Below are 25,821 nucleotides of genomic sequence, written 5' to 3' on the forward strand. Positions count from 1 at the left end.
TTTTCTAGCACCTATTCAAGTGCCTGTTTTTTCCTGTTTCTATAGTTTCCTCCAGATCCAGTTTTGTGTAGACGTGTTCAGATGGCCAAACCTCCACTAAACAGAGGCTGTGAGACAAGTTAGGTGGTGGGTGACTTGCCCCAGTATGCTCAGAGGATGATAGGTTTGGCTTGACATCTTCTCACCTAGAGAACTTAATGTTGTATTTGTATAAGATATCTAGTCAGCAATCACTCTTCTGAGAATAGTAAGCATTTTTCAGAGTAATAGCAATAGGGAGCAGAACAGAAATAGAAGAATGGCCAAACAACAAGAAAGCATCCATACTTTAAGACTCTACGTATAGGATTTGCACGATAAAAAGTTACTCAAGAGATTTTGTATCCCTACCCTTTAGGCCAAGTGAAAAATATTTTTGTTCATAAATATACTAAGAAAAATCTGACTCAAGTAAGATTTTCTTCTGTGACTTTATAAACTTTGGGAGTTTAGCTGGCATTCTTTTGCATAGTCATTACAAGGATGAAACTCCTGCAAGCAATTCCCACATAGCACTTTTTTCTCTGGAATCACTACTAAACCAAAGTCATATGATGAAACTGGAGGCATAGAAATGCCTTAAATGCTTCATGTAAGCCGTAAAACAGTTTGTGGAGCCGTTTCATAATACATTTCCCATAGAGTTAATTCACACAGGTGGGAGGACAACATGTGCACTGCTCATGTTTCAGCTTATATTATTACCTACTTCTGAGTGAGCATCCCTTGAGTTTTAATTAAACAAGGTATTATTTACCAACACTGCTGTATAATTTTCACAGCACAGTTTCAACAGTTCCTGTGCACCTCTTCAGAGAGGCCTTGCTATTCAGGAGGGGGTTAAAGGATGTGACACGCAACAGAATCTTTAATTATGATGCTTAATTGATTGAAGTGAAGGTCTTTTTTGATCTTATTTATATGAAACACACGACAGAATACACTGAAGATAAGTTTCACGTGAGGACAGATTCTGACCCTGGGATTCCATTTAAGACACAATTTCATTCCTTCCTGTAAAAGCCTGCATTACTAAATGAGAGTGTACATACGCAGTGGTCTCCCAGTAATCTCAGTTTAGCACAGTGTTAGCCACCTAATGCTCACTACCCAAGAGAAAGCTCTTTTTGCGTTTGCTTCTTTAAAAACAACTCGAACTAATCTTCATGTGTGCTCTTCCTGACAAGTTTAAATACAAGATTTTCTTCATAAATCTAGCCTTTTCACAGCTTACAGGCAATCTTTTTCTAGTCTAGGTGCTGCTGTGAAGTTTATGTTTCATATGTGCATCTGACAATTGAGGTTTTCAGTGCTTCTAATCTGTGGAAACATCTGACATTCTCTGCAGGTTGCAGAGAAGAGAAGGAAATGAAATTTCCTGGCTTTTTCTATGAATTTCAATTTATTTATTTTTTAATAAAAAAAGATAGGAAACAGTAAAGGTTAAATATTTTTGTGGTAGCTTTTGTTTACTTTCTATTGCTGTTATTAATATAAGTAACTCTAAACACGATCAGGGTGTAGAATGCAACAAAAACATTATTGGCAGCCACATCCTCCACATCCTTTCAATGTGTTTATGCTAATGGACCCTAAAGAGTAAAGTGCAACACAGCGGTTATGGAAATGCTTTAAACACAAATTAAATAAGTGGTGAAACAGCCCACTATCTCTAATCGTTATTTGAGTACATCTTTGAGTGTATTGGATGCATTACTGACTGAGGGAAGAAAACATACAGGGAGTCTGGAGAAAAAGAATGGCTTACTATCTATTAGTTAAGCTATTTATTTATTCAGAAGTAGGAATTTCACCTATGACACCAGCGACAGAATCACCAGCACACAGCACTCAGCAGCGTTTTTTTAATTAACATCTGCTGACTTCCATGATCTTTCTGTCATTGCTGTACCAAGGAAGAAAGTTATTTTGTTTCAAAGATATGTCCATCTTTTAGAGAACTCCTAGTAATCTAGTGTTCTGGACACAATAATCATGCTTATGTTTGGTGCTTAAAATAATAACCACCAACACATAATCCTCTATTAGCTGTCCATGTGTAGCAAATCAACATCTACTTACTTTTTTGTATGTGTTTTTGATATGTTTTTCCTGTTCTACACAGAGATTTGCTGGGAGCCAGTATTCACCTGTATGTGCAGGGAGCATGCAACTGCATGAAGATACAAGAAGAAATATTTTCCCCTGTTTATGAGGGAACCCTGACAAAAAGAGCAAAGAGGACAACTAAACTGAGAGTAGGATTAAGGCGGATTTCTCCTCCATTTACCACAACCTTCAGAACTTTTTTTACAAGCTCCCTATTGAAAATAAGCGAAACTCAGACCCTGCTGCATTTTATTTTTAATCTAAGTAAATATTTTTGCTCCCAAAACTGCACCGATTTTATAACTGGTGCCTTTACATGATAAGATCCTTACAGCAATGCACATACCAAATATTATTACTGTGTGATGGCACAGAAATCACCTCTAGGAAAACATTAGGTATTCCATAATATTCGGATGCCTAGCAATCCCAGAGAAATTCATTCGGATTTATTTTGCTAGAAAGCTCTCCCTGCAAACAATGGCGATTTAAATCATTGAGACTACCCGTGTGACACAGGCCAGTGGGCATAAACTGATTTAAGGATTTTAAATTTAAAACAGGTTGGTAATCCCTGGTGGATGATGCGACTGTGAAAATGGAGCTTATCAGGCTGCCCTGCAAGTCTGCAGACACCACAAACCAAACAGAGCCTGAAGGTCTAGTATTTTCTCCTCTAGAAACAGGAAAAATTATCTATCTGCATTTATTCATAAAGGAGGGACTTGCACCACCTGAAGGCATGTTTTGTTTTCAGCTGCCGATTTTGTGACAGACAGCAATGTTTTAACCATGTCAACAGGAAACTTCTTAAATCACTTCCAAATGTATTAGCTCTTGCTATGTAGCATAGTGTGCATTTTTGACATAACTTCCAATCCCTTGGTGCTACCTCACACTTCATGTGTTCCTGTGGTTAGAATCAAATAACAGCTGATTTCCTTAGCAGACGTGAATTTTTGTCTCAGGAGTTGTTGCTTTGCCAGAGCCTCCCCCTCAGTGGACACCTGTGCAAAAGCAGTATCAGTGAGGTGCAGTGGGAGCATCACCCCTTGCAGTGCTGTGTCCAATAAAAAGCACTGGGTGAGAAGGAAGGTGGAATCCAGAGTTCACAGCTATGTGCTAAAAATTAAGTCATTTAAGGAATGTGTGTTAACCAGACCAAACTGAAGAGGTCTGACTGGGAACTTCAGCCACAAAGGTATTGGTATCTTCAGTACTTCATGAAGTCAGGAGTACAGCCATAAGTCCAATAGGATTAGTACACTCACTTAAGTAAAGAAGAGTCAGTAAGATCAGTCAGAAGAACAAGACAAGAGCAAGAGAACTTGGAAAGTAAAACCACAACTGGGTACTAATGAAAACGAGGGGAACCTGGAAGAGGGAGATGACATGAAAAACAACCTAGCTACGAAAGAAGCCACATCCTTGTGAACTTCAGGGTTGGTAGGAAAGCTACAGTAGCAAAGGAGTCTAGAGACACAGGGCAGGAGATACTCTCAGGAAATACCAAAAAGAGGACAGTTGTCCAAAAGGAACAGAGGACAAACCAGTATCCTCAGTGGCACAGTATCACCCTACTTGAATACAGGAGGCTGAGCCAGGTGTTGGTAACAACAACCCCCATAGTAGCAAAGGAAGAGAGCAGGATCAAGACCTCTCAGAAGGCTCCAGTCAGCAACAACTGGAGATAAGTTTGGAGACATTGTTGTAAGTTAAGTCTAAGTCCCTCCAGAACACAAAGTGAGACGACAACCCACAGGCAGATGGAGGCTCTAGGCTAAGCTTAAATGAACTCTTGATGTCTTGGGTAGAGGTCTGTTAGTAGAGCCCATTAGAGCCTTATTAGTATCCTCAGGGCTCAGACAGATGCGAAGAATAAAAGCGGTCTGTGTGGCAGGCTTTGGGAATGAAGAGGAGTTTGTAGAGGGGCAAGATCAACTTGAAACTGGAGGAGGAACGAGAAAAACTGTATCCAAAATTGTCTGCTGGCTTTCGATTGGCACTGGTGACAGACCTAGGAAAGGTTCAGCAAAAAAATGAAAACAGAGAAAGGCTTTCAAGTATTTAATAACAGAGAAGTCATGATTTTGTTTTTTAAGTAACTGAAAGTAGTTGGATGAGGCTGAAACTGTGTTGGCATTTCAGAGGTGATAAAATAATTAACCAAAATGGAAACAAGCCCCCTGCTATTAGATGATCTTTTTTAACAACGCAGATATGTCAGTTGTCTTAAGCTTGTACAGCATATTGAGGAATTGACACACTGACGTGTGTCTGCATGATTATTTCTGACAATGTGGATACTTGGTTAGAAGTCTGAGACCTTCTAATCAACATGGCTGTACTTATCAACTCCTTAAGTGGAGACAAACTTTCACAGTCCTGAATAAAAAGCCCAAATACCAGTTTTCTTTCTGGCTCTTTATAACTTCGCACTCTCCCTATATGAACATCAGGAATCTAAAACCCTTCGATGCTTATTACATATCAATCTGTTTGTTTTCTGTGAGATCAGATCATGGAGCAGACCCTCCTGGAAGTTATGTTAAGGCACATAAGAGCCAAAGAGGTGATCCGAGATAGCCAACAGTGCTTCACCAAAGGCAGACTGTACCTGACCAATCTAGTGGCCTCCAATTACGGACAGACATCATAATTAGAAAAAGGAAGAGAACTCAAGGCGCCTACCTGAGCATGCACAAGGCCTCTGACATGGCCCCTCATCACATCCATCTTCCTAAACTGAAAAGAGACAAATTCGAAAGCTGGACTATTGGGTGAATAAATAATTGATTGGATGTACAGTCAACAAATGTACAGTCGGAAGGGTAGCACAGTTAGGACTTGACAGGTGAAACAGTTGGAAAGATTACCACGGTAGAAAAGAAACAATCGAAGAAGAAATGTTTACCCATATCCAAGAATCTAAGCTTACAGAAGAAAACTCCAAAAAAAACGTATCTCTAAAAAGAAAACCTTCCCCACTCGTGGCCAGCCCTTAAATGGGATCTAGGAGGAGTGGAGCCTGGCCCACCCCTGAATTGCCTTCACCTGTGCTCCCACACTGTCCTTTCCTCAATCAGTGGTTCACACCTGACTCAACAGTTCCCATGCAATTGGATGATCACAGACATCTAGTGATTGGCAACGGGAATTAGATGACCTTTAAGGTGCCTTCCAACTCAAGTCATTTTATGATTCTGTAACAAAAATCTCCCTGTTTGTGGCAGGTTATTCAAACACGTTTTTGAATAAAGGAACTAAAAGAACCACAGTGACTCAAACTATTATGTGTGAAACAATATCTACTTTACTGCCAGATGCGATGGCACAATGCTATGCTCAGTTTGCATTGAGCTTCCTTCCATAAAGGGAGAAACCCTGCATGTTGGAGGAACTGATTAAGATAAAAAAACAGCTCTATTCTAGGGAGCTAAAGTACTTCTATACCATTTGACATAAACGAGATAGACACATAACAGACGCAAAATACACCTACAACTGCTATGGAAAATAATAGCTTTCCTGAGAGATGCAACATTCATTTTATTTTGGTGTCACAATGATAAAGCAGGCAATTGCAATTTTTTTTTACTTACATAGGGTGAGAATTCAGCCTGAAGTCAGAAAATGTAATTTGATTGCTGTCTTTCAAGTATATAGCACTCACTTCAGCTGGCTTTGCAGCATAACAGTGGCAGAACAAATGAATGTTATTGTTTATTGTTGTTGTTTTTTTAAGAGAATATTGAAAGTGCCATCAATTAATTCCATGATTTGTCCACTTGAGGAAACATTCATTTGTAAGCAGAAGACCCAAGCCTGCAATAACCTATTAATTAAATGGGAAAAATGACTTTTAACCAAACATCAAAATAAAAAAGGACATTTTAGGCTTTGAGAGAGTTGACAACTCTTTATTATAAGAAAGAAACATTGCAACAAGGTGTTGGATCAGTTATTAAAACTAATGTTTGGATAAGGTTTCAGTGATTTGGATTTGCATTTGTAACATCTGAGACTTAAATAATAATGGAAAGCAGTGACTCCCCTCGTTTCGTTGTTTTACATGCCTGTGTGGCAAGAAAGGTGGATGTTTGACAAGGATGGTACCATCTATATACATTTAGGAAAACATGCTTGCTGTGGGTGTAGAAAAATAAAATTTATTTGTTAAATTACACATAAATATAAGGTACAAATGTATTTTTAAAATACAGATAATCACACTTGCATTGTGTACATATGAAAATACAGTATTTTAATATCCAACATACACAGACACATTTATGATAAATGCAACTCAGTGGCAATGCCAGTTCTCCTCAGTCTGTTTTTTGTTCTTTTTTTCTTTCTTTCTTTCTTTCTTTCTTTCTTTCCAGTTTTCCATAAACATGGAAAAATAGGCTTTTGAAACATTTAGTTCTGCCGGACATCTTGCAGCAGCTTGTTAATTTCTGCCACCAGCTCGCTGGCATCCATGAGTTCATGTTTACCGTCACTGAGGTGATTGAGTACATTGTCAAAATCATCTTCTTCATAATTCTCCGGGATTTCCTCCATGGCTGGCAGCCATTTGGAGGAGGGCTGTGCACTCGAGTGAGTCCCCAGAGTTGGCCCATTGTTGGCTGGATTTTGGAAATGCGTGCTGGCTGCCCACGCAGCCACTCCCTGTGGATAATTCACAGCCTTGGCAGGCAAATGTCCCTTCCTGCGCTCCAACGAATTCAAGCGTTCCATCTCATTGCATTCTGTGTAGGCATCTAGCGAGGGAGGCAGCAGGCGCTGGAAGACGCTGCTCATTTCAGAGAGAAGAGAAGAGGTACAAGTGTCTCCTGATTCCTCCTCACCCTGACAGTCTTTGCCAAACGTTGAAAAGCTCTTCTTCTTTTCATTGGCGTCAGCAGGCTGCGGATCTTCCTCGAGGCCCTGCTGCTGCTGCTGCAGCTGCTGCTGGGGCGACTGAAACTCCTCCCCGGGGATGAACATGTTACTTCTGTAATCAGATGAGGGAGATGGCAGTGGTGGCATCCAGCACTGGTCAGAGTGGCCTAGAACCCTGCATTCCTCCGTGCACAGCCGCATTGCTGCAAGAGAAAAGATGAGAGTGAACATCCGCCTTTGGTTGCACCTATCATTTACAGACACGAGGTCTAACACCCAAGGAAGACAAAGCCTGAACTTCTCCAGGGATCAAAGGTGTTCCAACCTGGTGTTTGGATTCGCATTCTGTATGCATAAAGTCAGCAACTGCAAATGGCCTGGATTTAAATGCACTTCCATTCCTAAAAGGTCTCAAAATCCAGGAATGGTAAGTACAGGACTAGTAAGAAAGTGATGTAATATGTTAACTGAGATGGCAGATAAACATAAATCCCAGGGTGATAACTAGCTCTTGTGACTTAAAGACATTAATTCCCTTTGTGAAGTGCTTTTACATAAATATAAAAATAAAAGAAAGGTGTTTCTACCTTCCAGCTTTTAGTTGTTTTACTCAAGTCTTTCACATGCAAATAAGGAAGAACATCAGAGTAATAACAGGAAAACAAACTGACAGAGGAAATACAGAAGAACAAAACCATGCAGAAGAATCTCCATTAAATTATCTCCTTTTGACCTGACAATTGGGTGTATGTTGAACTCCAGGTCACCCACTAACATCTCACCTTGTTAATTGAATCATTTAAATTTTAATCCAGTACTAGAATATTTAGGTTTTAATCCATATCCAGGGTGACCCTAGGGTTTATACAGACAGGAGTTACTCTAAAGTGTATCTGCACCTCCGTAGTTCCAGTTCCTGCGCTATGCTGGTACAGTGTAGACACAAGGGCAGCAACAACCCACGAGATGGGCATTCAAGCCAGCAAGAGGGCTGAAAGGTTGAAAAGTCTCTCTTTCACTGCTAGACTTGAGTGGTGTGTCATATATAAGCCATGCATTAAAGCCAGCAATTGGCCGACTGAGAGTCACTGCAAGAGTACATCATAAACACTAAGGCAGCCTGGGAAGGGTCCCTGGAAGCAGAAACAGGTAAAGACCTACATGACAGGCCTGCAAGGAGGGATGTGCCAGGGCAGAGGCCAAATTTGCCTCTCCAAATGGAACTGACTCTTTATGACACAAAGCCTCAGAACAGGCTGGACGCTGTCTGGGAAACTGGCAGTCCTTCTGCAAAAGCCCAAGCACTGCAGAAGCCACTAACTTGAATCTGAGCCACATACTTCAAAGAAAGTTCTTAACAATGCCAGGCTTCACATTATGCATATTTTTACTGTAGGAAAATTTTCCCCTAATCCCCCATGGACTACTGGTTTCATTATCCCATGCAGTATGTAATTTCTTTTTCTCTCTACATTTATATATTAAAGACGGAAGAAATACCACTTCTGAAACTAAATGTCTTCAGTCATGCCCTGTAGACTTTCCTCATTTTCTCATCATGCTTCCCATTTGGCTCTGGATCCACACACTTTATCAGAAGTTCTTTTTGCAGTAGTGTAAGCAGAAGTGAATAGTGTATTTCAGCTTTGAACATACCCATGATTGATAAAGTGCTACTGTAAAACTGTCAGCGTTATTTATCTCTACGCCTTACACAGCCTATCACGCTGTTTGCTTTCCTAATGCCCTTCCCATTCCTTCAAGTACAAATTTTCTCTGCTCCTTACACAAGGGAGCATCAATTTCTTCAAGAGCATGGGTTCACGCTGCAGGCCGGATATTGCGGAAGGTATTGCAAATGGCCTACTGATCAGCATGCTTCCAACAGTAAATAATGAAAAGAAACCAGAAAATAACAGTGGTTGACATCTTGGTATGAGTGACTGCAACGCCTTAGTGCGCTTTGTTCCCACGCATGAAAAGCATACTTGTGCTGTCTTAACAGGAAATGCCTAAGAGTTAGAAAGTAAAAAAGACATCTCAGTGATCCGTTGAGCCTGGACCAGCTCTCAACTTATCCCAGGATAAGGATGAGGTCAAGATTACTCCCCTAATTAAGAAAATTCCTGTAAATTAACGGGAGACTCTCAACAGTTTAGCATTTCATTAGCAGTGGCCAAGAAGGCCAATGGCATCCTGGCTTGCATCAGAAATAGTGCTGCCAGCAGCACCAGGGAGGTGATTGCCCCTCTGTACTCAGCTCTGATGTGGCCACACCTAGAGTACTGTGCTCTGGTTTGGGCCCCAGGAGCAGCTGAGTGAACTGGGATTGTTCTGTCTGGAGAGAAGGAGGCTCAGGAGAGATCTTACAGCTGTCTCCAACTGCCTGAAAAGAAGTTGTGGCAAAGTAGGGGTTGGCTTCATTTCACGGATAACAGCATTAAGATGAGAGGGAATGGCCTCAAGATGCGCCAGGGGAAGTTCAGGTTGGATATTAGGAAAAATTTCTTCTCAGAAAGAGTGGTGAGGCATTGGCACAGACTGCCCAGGGAGGTGTTGGAGTCACCATCCCTGGAGGTGTTTAAGGAAAGGGTAGATGTAGTATTTAGGGATGTGGTCTGTTGGGGAATATTGGTGGTAGGTGGACAGTTGGACAAGCTGATCTTAGAGATCTTTTCCAACCTTCTTGATTCCACCATTATCTCATTGTGAGTTTTGCTACTGATCTTATCGTGTTTGGTTTTGGTAAAAAATCAAAGTATGGACAATGTTGAGCGGAAGATCAAAAGATACTCTGAGAAAAATGAATGGTCTCACAGTCTGCCCTTAAATCACCAATTAAAAAAAGAAAAAAAGAAAAAAAAAAGGCACAAATTTCTTCCCTGGAACTTAAAACTTACCAGAGAAGACTAAAAAGTGACAGAAAAAACAAGTCTTTTGAGGGCACTTATTGAAACTTTCCGATCCTGATATTTTTGAAGTTTCGAAGGCTTCATTCCTTTCCAGTTCCACCTTAAAAGAACAGATTGCAAAGGCTTTCTCACAGCATTTTGCCTGTGTCCAGACTTACAATGCAGAAACCTTTCAAAATGGAGAGCAGGAAACCTCCAGGAAGTTTTTCTTTTCCTTTTTTTTTTTTTTTTTTGTCTGTTTGGATTATACAGCGGACTCAAAGAAGTTCACATCTCATCTAAATGAGTTGAGCACACTTATCTGATGGACTAATACTACACATTGTGGTAAGTGGGCATCTGGCTGAGATTAAATGCACTAGAGTACTTTACAGCTAAACTGAGTTGCATCTGTACGCAGCAGGAGACCTTTCCTTACTCTGAATTCAATTAGCGTTAGGGGAAGGCCAGGCACTTTTGGAAACTCTGCCCTTAGGCTTCCTGTTTAGAGAGAGAATTGCAGGAGCTGAAGACGCATAACAGCATTTCAGCTAGCCCAGAGCGTCGCCACTCCTGCCTGCTGGCAGCCCTCAATTGCCTAGCAGGAAGAGGACAGCTATGCCTTGGCAGCAGCAGGGCCGGACGCCAGTGCAAACACCGCTGCATTTCAAGTTCCCCTGGCAACTGAGAGCTGCAGCAGATCCCTCTAGGGGATCTGCTAACCACGGAAGACAGGGAGACATGCCTCATGGTGGATGGTGGGGGGATAAGTAATAGGAACTGAGGGAGATTAGGATGAAAAAGGCATTAGGACACTAGATTTTGATTAAAAATTCTGGAAAAACAGTACATTTTAAAGGCCTCTGGTTTCGAAATATTGGGTACCGAAGACTAGATTGAGGAGATAGCTGAATGTCTGGATAGGCAATACAAGACCTGGTTCCAAACCCTTGCCACGGGCAGAGATAAGCCCAGTGTTGTTTTCTCTGGCAGCAGAGGGAAGGAGCTACAACACTGCAGCCCCTCTGCTCCAGCTCTGGGCAATGTCTAGGGGTCACTGCAGGAAGGAACACACGCTGCGCCAACCTACAAAGCAATACTGCCTTGTACGTAGAATGACTTGATTAATCAGTCTTGACGTAAACTTAAACAATACTGAAGTTATCCAGCCCTGCCACTTGGACAGAGAGAACTAAATATGAGCTGAAATGGGTACAAGATTGAGGGTACAACCAGTGGCTATGTAATTACCAAAGTCATTTTAAAATTCTTATGTCTGTATGCAGCATGATTTCCTGTATCCTCCTGTTTTCAACTTACAACTGGACAGAAATTCACGAATTGTAACCTCATATACAAGTGTGTGTTTAGCTTGCTTTTACTCATCTTTTTCTAAAGTATCTCTCCTCTGCCCTCTACCTGAGCTGTTTCTCTTAAGCTCCTTCTTCTGTAAGTCAGGATTGCAAGATTTAGATCTGGCCCATGTTAAGATGCTTCCCTTACGACTTGAATTCCTTTTTAAGTGGGAAAAATACTTTCTTTTGCCATCCATACTTCTTGACCAACTTCACAATTCATTTCTGAACTGTGCTAGTCTGTATCGTATCCTATGGATCAAACCCACTGTGGAAAATGTGTCCCCTTAATTATAGTTCCGTGTATTTTTAACAAACCACAACTGCCTGGCTTTAAAAACAAACATCCACCCAGTCATTAGAAGTCTAAGGATGTAGAGGAGATGATGCTTTTTGCTGGGGAATTTGGAGCCCGCTCAAGATGATGCAAATAAAAGAAAAAAAAGTATGAGTTGCTCTGGGCAGATTTTTCAGTTGCATCTGAGTTTTCATTTGCCTAGATACGGGAATGCTTCAGCTCAGTATTTGTCACGAGGCAGAGGAGACAGAAGGAAACACAAGACTTGAAAGCTAAAGAATTTTTGCTTTCTCAGTAGTAGCTTTATCAAAGTGACAGCTAGGCAGCACTGTAAATAAACCGTTCAGCTTCCATTGTGCTCATACCTGCAGGAATTCTCCCATCTGTAAGGAAAAGGTCACTGAATCCTTCCCCAAGAAGTCTGTCAATTGGAGACTCTCTACCCAAATCATAATCGCTGTCTCCAGCTTCGCTATCACCCCGGCCACTGTCTTTCAGGCTGAATTTATCCATATCTTGAAGGGCATATCTGTAAAGAGAATGGTGGTAATGGTGGAATCAAAATATCTCCTGTACAACTTGGATTAAAAAGAAAAACAAAAAAACAGTAGTATACTGTCTGATACACACATACAGCACAATAGTTCAGATCCTTACCTATAGCTTCTGGAATATTTGTTTCCTCGAAAACTCGGCCTTGGTTGATACTGGCCCTGGTGAAGCATCGAGAGGAGTTGAGAAACCTGCTAAAGAGAAGGTGAAAAGAATGATTCCTCGAAATAAAAGCTTGGACTCTTAGTTCTAAAAGTACTAATTCGCTTCAAGTTGTTGTGTTTTTTTTTTCCTTTTCAAGTTTAATTAAATCAAATTCCTACATAATGCAGTACAACTGACTATTAGTGTAGAGTCTGCCACAGAAAATAACTGGAGACGTTTCAGAATGAGGAAATGCACTGCTGTTTTTTAGCCAGGGAATTCATTAACAAGTAAAACAACTAATTAAGCACAGGTTGAATTTTGCTTTGTTTTAATATATTACAGCCACCTCTTTCCCATTCCATAGTCATAAATCACTAGGAATAATGAGGCATGGCACTCATTTAAGGCCATTACACCAAAGCTGCAGGAAAAAGTGAAATGGGTGCTCCCAAAGTTGGGGACACTGTGTGCCATGTATCAGACACACACTGCCTTACAATACATGCACCTAACTGTGTCAGTATTTGAGCCTGGAGTTTTCCACCCCTATTAATAACTTTCCTCTGTTCTTCCGGACTCGTTCTAAAACAGCTATGAGGAGGGAAAGGGAAGGCAAGGAAGGAGGAAGCTTCGTAAACCAGAGCAGATTCCTGTGTATGTTGCACTGCATTGTTTCAGCCTTACAGGGAAGAACCAAGAACTAACACTATTAATAACAGATGTAACCCTGTGGTAATGGGTCCAGTTGCTTTTGGAGTACAGCTGCAAAGCTGTAACATTTAAAGGGAAATCTGTAACACGTGGGACTTGCATCTAACTGCCTGTTGCATGAAAAGTACCCCCATACTCCCAAGAGGACCTGCGAGTGCAAAACGACGTGAGGACCTTACCTCAACAGCTGGAGTAGCATGGGTGAGCTCCAGTGAGAAGTTCTCAGGCACGTGGTTGGAGGAGATTGTCACCAGGCTGTTCAACGATTGGTGGCTATGGTGGCTCTGCCGGCTGCTCATCTGTCCCCTCTCCAGGGTCGGGGATGAGGACGGGGAAGCTCTGTGGTGAGATCGGATGGGTAGCGTGCCATTAACTGTTGGCACCAGTGTGATGTCCCCTTTGTGGATCTGTCTGGAGGGCCGCTTCGGGTGGTGCTGGTAGGTCGATTCTGCCACCCGGCAGTTGTAGGACCTGGTGTCCTTTTTCTCTCGATTACATCTCGTAGCAAAGATAACCATGATGACCAGCAACACGGCACATATCGATCCTAAGGATATAATTGTTATCATCGAGACATCCAGAGAGGGCTGGCTTACCAAAGTAGCTTCTGTGCTTGAAAATGAATAAACATACTCAAAAACCGTACACTTCAGAAGTGCTTTAGTACTCAGCTGAGGACTGCCTTTATCCTGGACTATGACAAAAAACTCCCAGTGCTTAGTTGGAACCGATTCTACACTCACATTGATGGAGATGTCACAAGTTTTGGGATCCATCACAAAGATGCTGTTTTCCTTGTCAGCTGCTATGGAGCAGCTGAGTTCAGAGTTCATACCGGAGTCCCGATCCGTAGCCCTTATCCTCGTGACAAGAAAGCCAATCCCAGCATCTTTAGGGATTGAGATTTCCGCCGTGCTGTTGCGCAGTGCTGGGCCCACGATGACAGGAGCATTGTCATTTTCATCAATGATGGTTAGCACCACTGTAGTGTTACTAACAAGTTGCTGGCTCCCTCCATCCCTAGCTTGAACCATAAAGGCAATCTGATTTACCTCTTCATGGTCAAAAGTTCTCAAGGCATAGATCGCCCCGTTGGAGGGATCAATGGTCACATAGGTGGTTATAGAGCTTCCCAAAACAGAATTCTCCAGTATAGTGTAGGTCACCTGTCCGTTGTCCCCTAGATCTGGGTCTGTGGCCGTGACGGATGTGATGTACGCTCCCGGAGAGTTATTCTCTAAGATAACTACTTCATATCTGTTTGTCTGGAAGCGGGGTGGGTTGTCATTTTCATCACTGATTTGGACAGTAAAGTGTTTTACTGTTGAGAGACTTGGCGTTCCCTTGTCCTCTGCTATTACAGTCAAGCTGTATTCAGATCTCTTTTCTCTATCTAGACTGGCATTAGTCAAGATTAAATAGTTATTTTCGTAAGTCTTTTGCAGTTTAAAGTGGCCATGACCATGGAGCTTGCAAACCACCTCTCCGTTTACACCCGAGTCCTTGTCCTGTACCCTGACCAGGGCGACAAACGTGTCCAGGGGGGACCCCTCAGAAACATAAGCTGTTTCTTCTTTTTCCGGGGACATCAAATTTAAGCTGATTTCCGGTCTGTTGTCATTCACATCCACAACTTTAATTATAATTTTGCAGTGAGCTGGAATGGAATTTGGTCCCATGTCTTGAGCCTGGGCATCAATTTCATAGGACTTGGTCATTTCATAGTCCACTTGTTTCAGGAGGGTCAGATGGCCTTTTTCTGAATCTATCCTGAAAGTCTCCATAATTTTGGGAGACACATGACTGCTGAAGGAGTACACGACCTTCCCGTTAGCGCCCTCATCTGGGTCGGTCGCATTGAGGTCTATGAGCAAAGTCCCGACTGGGGAGTTTTCCAGGAGTTGAATTATATAGGACTGCTGCTCAAAAGCTGGGCTGTTGTCGTTGGAGTCGGAAATGCTGATTTTCAGGAGGGAAGACCCAGACCTCTGCGGCACCCCCTTATCGGATGCGGTGAGCTGGAGCTCGTAACTCGACTTCAGCTCCCTGTCCAGTTCCTTCACCACGATAAGCTCTGCATACTTGGCACCGTCAGTCCTCGTCCTCACCTCGATGCTGAAAAAATCGTTGTCGGAAAGGGAGTAAGTGTGGAGGGAGTTGTCCCCCACATCTGGGTCAAAAGCACTGTCCAGGGGGATGCGGGTACCCACTGCAGCGCTCTCAGATATTTCGATGGGGATGAGAGCCCTGGAAAACTGAGGGGAGTTGTCGTTGATGTCCAGCACCTCCACTTCCACATGGAAGAGCTGCAGATGCTCGGTGGGCAGAGTGATCACGTCGAACTCGATGGAGCAGTTCAAGTTTTTCTGGCAGAGTTGCTCCCGGTCGATCTTAGCGCCGATGCTGATCTCCCCGTTATCCTCTCGGACGACAAGAAGCGGGGAGTTTCCCCTCTGCATGGCTCGGAAGCGGACCGAGGCGGGGTTGGGGATTTTCAATAGAACATCGGCCACGTCCTCCGCCAGCCTGGCGATGACCGAGCCGACCCGCTGCTCCTCGTAAATCCGGTACTTCAGGTTCTTGCCCAGCACAGCCTTATCGAGACACGCAACCGCCAGTGCAAAAAGGAACGTAAAGTGCATTCTGCTGCCAGCCCGCCGCGTTTGTAAGTTTCTGCAATTCATTTCTCCCAGCGAGTGAAGAAGCAATTACTCAAACTTCCTCCGGTACCTCAAACCCCGCGCACATCTGCTCCTTCCAGCCGCCTCTCACAACCAGCCCGGCACGGACAGCGCAGCAGACGAGAAAACTTTTCCATACACACCGTGCCGGGACATCCAGGGACGAGCCGCCGCAGCCGCTCTCCGCGCTCCCCGCCTGCGCTCCCACGCCTCCGCCCTTCCCGCAGCTCAGCCGCTCTCCATGTGCCGCCGGCGGCCCCGAGCTCGGCGGCGTCTCCGGGCACGCCCCTCCCTCCCTGGGCGGCGCAGCGAACGCGGGCGGCGCCGACTCCGGCCGCAGCTCCGCGTAACTTCACTCGGACAAAGCCGCAGCGCGGCCCGGCGCCGGCAGCCAATCAGCCGGGGGAGGCGGGGGCGGCGCCGCCGGCCCGATCTTCCCGCCCGAGGAGGGGGGGCAGCGCCGGAGGCGTCGCGCCTGCAGCGTTCCGAGGGGTCCCGGTCCCGGTCCCGGTCCCGCTGGCACGGTGCGGTCCTCCTGTTTAGTTAAGTGCTTCGCGAGCGTCTCGGTGCCGCTCGTCTCCCTGTCAGCTGCCGCTCCGCAGTGCCCGTTTGTGCGCGGAGAGCTCCTCTCGCTCCTCGGAGTCTCCGCTGCCCGCTCAGCGACGCTGCCCGCAGCACTTCTGCCCCCGGCGCGTGTGCTGTGCTGGGTGCCGTTGCGCCTTTCCTCAGATCCGTCTCCTCCCGGCGGGTGCCACGCTCGGGCTGTGCTCGTGCCAGGCGTCTGAAAGAAGGGGCCGTGGGGCAAACGGAGCGCTCCGAAAGTGATCGTTCCCCTCAGCCTCCTTTAGTGTTCTCTTGTTTACGTGGCAGCTTGCACCGAAAAATAAAATCAGATATCCGAGGGCTGTGTCCCAGAAACCGCGCAGATGGCTGCACGAGCTCCGCGCTGCAGCCAGGTCTCCCAAGCAGACATCTCGTGTATCTGCTCATGACGTGATCCCCATTTCCCCTTTAGTTTATCATTTTAGCTTACTTCAGCCCCCCATTGTTTCCCTGCTAACTTCTCCCACTTGTTTATTGCTGTTTCACATGATCTCACCATCACTCTCTTTTACTGCTTTTTTTTTTTTTCCCCTCAGATATTCCCCCCGCCATGTCCACAAATGTAAAAAGTAAATCTCCGATTCTTCCAATTTACTCGCTCTCCGCAGAGCTCAGCCAAAGTCACTAAGGAGGTTCTTGTTGAAAGAGAAAGCAGAGGAGGCTCAGCGTGAACTCTCCTTCTTTTTAAGCATTCAAAAGCATTTTATAAGCCATTGTCTCTTTTTTTTTTCACAAACCAGCGCCGTGTGGCAAATTGTGCAGAATAGAAATGCCTATAATGAATGTATTTAGTACTGGGTCACGCCGATGAACATTCTGCCCCCATGAATAATACTGTTTTACAAGTTTGCAGCCCTTTCAAATCGCTGATCCCCAAACCCTATAGGCAAACTAGAAAAGCTAACACAAGCAACTGGGACTTTAGAAACCCATAGCCATCTGGCCTAAATCTCTAACAATCCGAGCCAATAATTATATCAATTCAGGCTTTAGTGAACCCCTTTGCAAACACCAAAAGAGCAAAGAAAGGAATTAGTGGCCATTCTAAGTTTTGGTGAAGAAAATTCCATGATAATCTAATTCTATTAGTTCACGGGCAGCTTTTTTTGCAGCTCTGATAAATCTTCCCATAACATTTTTCCAAAATGCCAGTGTAAACTCTTTTCTGACGATAACTGGGGAAATGGGTTCAATGAAATGTAGTTCTGAGTGCCAATAAAAAGTATTTTGTTGATAAAAGAAGTCACTGCCCCATTACACGACTACAGAAGATGAATAATTCATAGAAAAATAATTTCCCTGCTGAAATGCTAACACATTTTATATATATATGTATATAATATATTTAAATGATAACGTGTTCCTGTGAGTAACTGTTGGGTACATTTAGCTATGCAGAATTCACTTCATAGTGCAGTTCTTATCACTTTCCAAATAGTAATTCCATTTCATCACCTTGATCTTTCTCCGAGACACCCTCTGAGATACTCTCTCATTAATATCTGTATTAACAGATAGCAGGATGCCTATAGATGGGAAAAGCAGCGTCTCTTTTCCTTTTTTTTTCTTTTTTTATTTTGGCAAGTTCACCAACAGGTTATTTATAACGTTGTCACACAAGTCCACACTGTCATGCCACCGAGCATTAGCACTTACAATGAAGATAAAGATATCACTGGCGCAGCCCTTATCAGGATTCTGAACTAAAGCAATAGGGAAGCATTCCTCTGCTTTTTTTTTTTTTCCAGCATCCGCTTCAACCTCTGAGCTTGGAGAAGACCCTCCTTGCTCTGTTGGTGCAGAGGCAGCGGCGTTGGAGTGAGTGGCGCTTGGGAACAATCACAGCACTCTCAGGGCTGATTCCTCACTCAGCCAGTGAAAGAGTCCTGTCTGAAAGTCTCTTAAACTCCCGTCCACCTTTGACATGGCAGACTTCCCTTACAAAGGGGAAGGAGAGTCCCACGTGCAGCCCGCAGACATTTCTTATGGAGTGTGGTATTTGAGTGCTGCTAGGCACGTGAGCGGAGTGCTGCTGGCCTCCTGGGCTATTCCTACCCCATACCTATCTACTGACTGCAAAATCTCATCCAGAGCTGCATTCAGAATTGCCCAGCAATGCACCTGTGGAAAGAAAAGAAAGCATCTCCCAGTCGGACTTCCTTTTGCCTACACTGCTGCTCCAGAAGCCACAGCTGCACAGCAGCTAAGTAATTTTTCACTTAGCTGAAAATAGGTTTACTTCTCTGGTGGAGATGCTTTAAAGTCCGTCTTGTTTCTCAAAGGAGTTTTATTGAGCTTGGAAGCATATATTTCCTTCTAAAAGTTACCAATCCCCTAGGTGCGTGGTATGTATCCAAAACTTAGGTGACAAAGAATTTACACTTGGAGGAACTGCTTTGAGAAACACTTCCTTGCCAGGGACAGGGGAGAAAGAAAATGATTTTCCTGACAATGACAGAAGCACGGTGAAATTAGCACAGTGCCATTTGGTTCATCCACCCCACCCCCGAAAACGAAATGAGATTTTATTCACTTTCAGTATGATTTATTGCCTTATGTTGCAACATGTTACAAAATGTCATATGCACTATGCTCCAGTGCACAAGACATAGCAAGACAAAATTTGATTTGACACCTGTGTAATGAATGTGAAAGACAAGTCTTCCTAAGTCAGAAGTGTATTTTAAAAGAACATTTCCATCACAATGAATGACAAAACTGTGGGGCTGTTCTCTCCCTCTTCTCTTTCTCCTTCCTCTCCCTCTGTCTGTCCCTCTTTCCTTCCTTCTCTCCCCCTTCCTTTTCAATGTGCTTGCTGCCCAAAGTAAAACCAAAACCAGGTCTCTCTCTCATCTTTTCACCTTACATTTCCATCTGATGCAGCAGAATGGGCAAAGGGTACCCATGTAGGAAGATGAGTGTTTTACCACTTCAGACTCACTTTTGGTGCCACGTAGGAGTTGCTAGAGGACTGAAAGGCGTGAAAGGAGGCTGACATTTCTGCCTGATTTTTTGGCACGGACAACCACATTACAGAACTTATCACAGAGTAGTGCTGTATTTGTCCAATCTGTTCGCTGTCTCACCAGACGTGCTTGTACCCGATACCTCTTCCAGTACTGGGATGCATTAGAGGTTGGATTGCTCTAAGAGACATTGAAGGTTGAGTGGACCACTGCATTATCAAATAGCACCTCCTGTGTATCACAGTCTTCTTAAGTAAGCCCAATGAGATTAGATGGGGCATTTATTTTAACCTTTATTTGTCCCTCAGTCAGGCATCAGTTATGCAGCAGAGCACTGACCATCCCAACTGGGGACAGAGGCTGCTGATAGATAAATTAGAAAGACCAAAACTCCTCTTGACACTATCAATCCTGACTTCCCATAAATCTGCACCTTAAATTACCATAACCCTGAGAGCTCTGCCCCTGTTGTGCCCCTTCTTCCCAACAGGAGCATCCTCAGTGACTGCTGTCACCTCTGAGACACCTGTAAACACAACAGCTATATCAGGAAAATGTCTTCTTGGCCTCAGTAGAAAAACGTCCTGCCCATCATTGGAAAGATGGGGTGACCAGAGAGTTAGATTTAGGGTTAGCCCTTGAAACAGAAAAGAGGAGGGGTGAACACAGAAGTTTAGTTCATGCTCCTGATCTACGCTTTTCGCCATTTCAGGTTTCTTTGAGAAATCTAATCATTCATTAAAATACATCAAACCACAAAATTTTATACATTTGCTGATGGTTGAGAACTTTTTTTTTTTTTTTTTTAATAAGCGAGTTCAAAATTAGATCTTACATTATCATCAATCATTGTGGCAAAGGGCAGGGGAGCAGATTTTCTGCTACACGAGTAAATTTTCATGGCAGTTTTGCAATGCAGCATTGTGTATATAAATAGCAAGTTAAACTTGTACATGGTTCATGCATGGTAAGTACTGTACCAAGATATTTGGTCTCTTTCTGAACCAATAAGACATTTATCTCTCATCGTTTTACCAAGTGCAAAAATGAAAAATGCCTGAAACTCACAGCTTACTGAATCTTGATTACGAAGAAATGCCCATAACACATTACAGGTTACTTTTAAATTAATACGAGCAGTCATTAACAGACAGGCACAGAATACAATGAAAATTCTGTTGTCTGATCCTTTTAAATGCATCTGACATTGTGTTTATCATTCTGTTTAGTTGTAAGCTATGACGTAGAATATCTCTGCTAGCCTTTTACCTCAAATTGCCTTTAAGAGCGAGGTATGCACCTCAATAAAACGAGGTTTTCAGCATTATTTATGCCTGGGACATTACCAAAGGCACCTTTAAAAATATGGTACTCTTCTTTCCCTCCACACCTCAAGAAACCACATAACACTTTCTCACAAATGCCACGTTAACCCAACCGTGGCTGAGGTTCAACACAACTGCCCGTTTGCTAATGCATCATTTTTTCTGTCACCAGAACCAGATGCTCCAGAGGCAGTGGCTACAACACTTGGTCCATGCCCAGTGAGACTGGAGAAACACTGGCATAGTTGAAGACCCTGGACCCCACTTCCCCATAAGGAAAATACTGTCAAGAGTTGGGACATTCTTGAGGTGCATAATGTTTTCAGCCTTATGCACTAATATAACTGCATTGAATGTCCTATGTCTGCTTTTATTCCAGTTGTTAACAAATTGATATACTATATATATATATATATACACCTATGTGTACACATATTGATATACTACTTATAATTGATGTGATGCATGTCATTGACATACTTGAGCTTGAAATAAATTTGAAATGCTTTCCACCACAGTGCTGCAGTTCTCTAGGGATGAACACCTTGCCCTAGCACCCTAAAAACACTAGTTAGTAAAACACTAACTTGTGATGATATCTTCAGGGACATTCTCACATTTTACAGGGCAGAAGGGCAATACATTTGTGATTCTTCACAAATGAGGATTTGTAAAGGAAGAGGTTGAAGTTTGGTGCAGACGTAAATTTAGCCAGGGCTACAGTGCACACTTGGTTAAATTACCTGCTCAAACCAAGCTTTTTAAGCACCTTTAACTTTCTCCACTACCCCTGGGAGTTTAAAAAAGGAACGTAATTGCTGCTTCAAGTGTCTCCAGTCCAGACAAAGCATGTCTTCAATCTTCCCCCGACAGCCTAAGCAAAACAGTCCAGATCCACTCATCTGCACCTCCTGCCAGCAGCTGCCTGCTACCAACTCACCCCGAGGACACCTCGTATTCTGAGCCTCACAGGGCTCAAAAATTCTGATGACAGTGAAAGACACTTGGTAAGACTTGTTCAGAAACAGATACTCTTGGGCATGGATTTCCTGCAAGAATCTGAACCTGTCCACGTGGCAGCATTTAGCAATCGTGTGTTACACACCACAGCCAGTAAGAGAACCTGGTGCTGGTGGCCTTCCCCTCTTCAAAACCTCAGGCACAGCTTACCAGCCACCCTGCTCCAAGGGTCTGGACCAAATATGCAGTTTGTTTTATTTCACAATAAATATTTATACAGCACTGTACATGGGCATCTGCATTCCATGTTCTTGATTTTGCTGGGAAAAAAAGAAAAAGAAAAAAGAAAAAAAGGAATAAAGAAATGCTCCGCGCTTTTATGTCATGGGAAAACGTGGAAATGTAAACCTGCTGTAGGAAGCAGGCACAGTGGGAGCTGTAATGGGAAAAAGGCAAGCATGGTTTATCAGCGGAATATGTAACATATACTGAACATCCGGCTTCCCAAGTAAGTTGTTAACAGTGCTCAATACAACTGTTTCTCTTTAAAGAATCAGATGTTCTTTTTTTTTTTTTTTTTTTTTTTCCCCCCCCCAGTAGATGCAGTATGGTAAAACTGGTGCCATAAAGTCATTGCTAGAGACAGCAAACAACTTTGTTATCATAATAGGCTTTTTTTTTTCCCCTTTATTAAACAATGGCTCTGGCAGGTGGCATGTGGCTGGGACCGGGTCTATCACCATCTCCAGGGTGCCAAGACGTCCCTTAAAGTTTCTGTGGGAGGAATTTGTTGGTGGGATTTGGATTGTAAAGGCACGTGAGCATCTGCTGCCTGCTCAGTCTCATTACCATTGCCACAATTAGCTCCTGCAGCTCCTGACCTGGCAGCCAGAGCCGGGACTCAATTTTCCTGCCTCCCTGACAATGCTCACTGCCATTCATCGGAGCGCTCAGGCTCCTCTTCTCCCAATCCGGGCCAAGGGACTGTGAAAACAGTTTGCACAGGGACACACTCAGGTTTGGAAGCAAAGTGACATAACAGCCTACAATCAATGGCCTTACTACAGCATCACTGATATACTTCCAGCATTCATAGTGAACTTTTTTAGTAAAGCATAAATCACCGTATTACAAAAATAGCCTTATTTGTTTTTAGACTTTTGTATGCTTTTGGTAAGTACCTTATAAGCTTTTTCAGTGACTCAGAAGACATTACAGAATGCTACTGCTCTTATTCCATAATCCCAGCCAGATTCAAAGTTGTGACAAACTTCTGTGGTTTTTTTCCATTATGAACAGACAAACTCTACTTTCTGATTTTGAGTTAACTTGGAAAACAGACTAAAAATGAGACTTTTACTCTTGAGGATATAGGAAAAGTCAGAGTTAATTGACATCTTCCTCTGATGGCCATAGACTAAACAAAATGTTAACAAGTATCTGCAGATAAAGCCTTTGCGTTCCTTTAAGTGTCCTCACCCCACATAAAACTGCAATTATTTTTCATTTTCCTACAATGGATGCTGCCTGATTCCTCCCTGCCGGCCCCATGTCCTTTTATTGCTTCAAAGAACCCCTTGCCCATAAATGGAAAATTAGAGAAGTTGCAGTTTTTTTAAATAAATCACTCAGCTAAAAGCAGGGAGGTGGGGAAGGAGAAAGAGAATGAGAATTTAAGCTGATCTACCTTCTGAATAGAAGTCAAGGATCTCTCTCAGTCTTTGAACAAAGAAAACAGAAGGGCTTCAAGACCCGAATGCGCAGTAATCTTATAGTTTTTGAATGCTGCATAGATAGCAAGTTGTGACCTCACTGAAAAATCCTAGGTTTAAGCAGAAATACATTTACCACCACACGTCTTTCCAGAGCCTCTGTCTCGCTCTTTGTAACACCAGAGGATGGAAAATGTCACGCAGAGCTGGGGATGAGGTGAGGGCATGACATTTATTTTCAGATGTTTTTAAAACTCAGGGCAGTGTTATTGTTTCCATAAATCATTACTACAGGTTTATTTTCCTCAGCCCCCTCGCTGTCTTTTAGGCAAAACACAAGCTGGGCATTGCCACCCCACAGAGCTAAAATGAAAGAAGCGGTGGCACTTTGGTGAGCTTCCCAAAATGATGGCTGGTTCCAGGCACCTCTGCGGTTGTGCAAACCCGGAGCCTGGAGGAGAGGAGGGCCAAGGGCACCTCTCTTGCTGATACTCAGAGGGTATGCTTGTTTGCAGAACTGCCCCAGTTCTTGAGGCTTTGTCATGGAAATGCGAACCCTGAAAGAACAGTCTATTATGTCAAATTACAAATTATATTATAGGGTTTTAAGTAATTGTTTGCTTACTGTTGTCACGCACATGTGGTTTATTGAAAGTTGATGTAATCATTTTGGCAAATTTCCACTGGCAAGAATCAGGCGGGGTGAGCTCTGAAATCAGCTGTCGTGGGGGCTCGCACCAGGCAGTTAATGGATGAAAGGCTGCCACAGACACCCTTCAGAGTTAATTTGCGCAGACCCATTTTAGAAATAGTGCACTACGGCCCAACTGTATGAAATGTATTGTGTGTGTATTAGTATTCATAAAATTCATTAGAACCCCATTAGTTCAAGTGAAAGAGCTCTGTTGCTTTTGTACTGTAAAAATGAAATTCTTTGTGGCCAACAAAAAGATACGAAGTGTACAGAAAACATATCAAAAATGCGTTTCGATTTTCTTGAGACGTTTCAATCTGACACAGCTTTCATCTGTCAGGAAGATTTCTGCTTCAATCAGATGTCAATTCAATTAAATATGCAAGACTATTCCAAAATAACCTTAACTTAATGGAATGCATTCTCTCACCAGGCTGCATAAACATGGGTACACCCGCATTTTTTTTCTCTTTCTGTGGTCCAAAACATCTATGTCAGACCCTGGAACACTTCATTATGACGCAATGAGGCAGCTGGCATTTCTTTTAACACAAAGTTTCTAAATTAGAAAATAGTAATAACTGGACTAGTTACTGAAGCATGGTCCCCTTAACTCATACACTTATTTTCCAAACTGAACTGTGTAGACCTTTTAATGGAGCAAGCTGCAGGTGTTATACACACATATATATGGTATGTATTTATGTACACGTAAAATTTTTACAGAAACAAGGTGTTTATTGAAAAGATCTTCGTAATGAAGCTCCAGAAGCTACTTTTGCAATTTTCAGCTATTTGTAATCGTTGTTCAAGAGTGTCTTTTCTTTAGGGTATCCGTATTAGTAAGATGTTGGCTTATTTCAGTGGAAAATGTGTAATCATATGATTATTATTTTCATTAGGGATCACATCAGTTGATTTAGGGATGCCAAAGAATACTTCCCTCAGCTGACTGTAACACTAGCTTTTGTTTATAGCTGACAATAAGCTCCATCTTCTTTGTTGGTGGGAGCATAAGGAAGGAGCCTGTTGACTGAGGTATCCATGCGCATAGATGAGTTAGTGGTTTAATTTCAGCCAAAGTGTATATTACTGAATCTAGATCAAATATGAAAACCCCTCGGCGGAAACTCCTATATGGAAACTCCTAGATCACAGGCACGTCTCACATTCACAGCTAATAGTATCTTAAGCGTTTAATTTTTGAAGTTATATCTTTCTAAGACCTTGTTCACATTCAGCTTCCAATTTCCACCTGGGTCAAACAGCCGTCAGCCGCGACAAGCAGCTGACTCGTTAGTAATTCAACATGGTTATGGTCCATAACTAGGACTTCAAGCAGACACTGTTCTCGTAACTATGCTTCGAGCTTCATTTCAGTACATTAATATCTGACAGATCAGGATGGTTTGATTTGTTTGTACCATTAGGGAATGTGCTGCACTCTCTTTGGCACCAGTAGGCAGAAAGGGACATAGGAAGTACTGTACTCGTGGGCTCACCTGGACTGCGTACATTAACTGAATTGATTGCATCTGTGAAGTCCACCTCACAAAATCCACTGGGACAAATTCTGCTGTCACCAATGAATGCATAGGGAACGCAAGTCCTCACTTTAATAGGATTAAGTGAATGAGACAAACCATTTCTCAGTGTATGGCTCATGATGTGTGCCAGATTTATGTACCATTTGCCAGAACCGAATGTAAATGAGGGGAAATAATTTTTTGTAAATTGATTTGTTTCCCTGAAATACAATAGAGGTGTTTGCACTATAATTGCAACAACTCAGAGGGATTCATCTTTTTTCGGAAAGAAAAGAAGGAATATCTTTCTATCTATCTACCTATCTATCTATCTATCTGTATGAGCCTGAGCCTTATCCATGTGG

General features: G+C 43.0%; 1 protein-coding gene across 1 annotated transcript; it reads right to left on the reverse strand.

Annotated features, from left to right (window-relative positions):
- Positions 1–6,570: 6,570 nt before the first annotated feature.
- On the reverse strand, positions 6,571–15,673 carry PCDH18 (protocadherin 18; the record flags this gene model as incomplete). Its single annotated transcript, XM_079534826.1, has 4 exons — positions 6,571–7,238; positions 11,945–12,108; positions 12,237–12,325; positions 13,169–15,673. 4 exons carry the CDS (start codon positions 15,671–15,673, stop codon positions 6,571–6,573), a joined length of 3,426 nt encoding a protein of 1,141 aa, XP_079390952.1.
- Between the last annotated feature and the right edge of the window lie 10,148 nt (positions 15,674–25,821).

The sequence above is a fragment of the Tetrao urogallus genome (assembly GCF_951394365.1).
Source record: "Tetrao urogallus genome assembly, chromosome: 4".
Taxonomy (NCBI): domain Eukaryota; kingdom Metazoa; phylum Chordata; class Aves; order Galliformes; family Phasianidae; genus Tetrao; species Tetrao urogallus.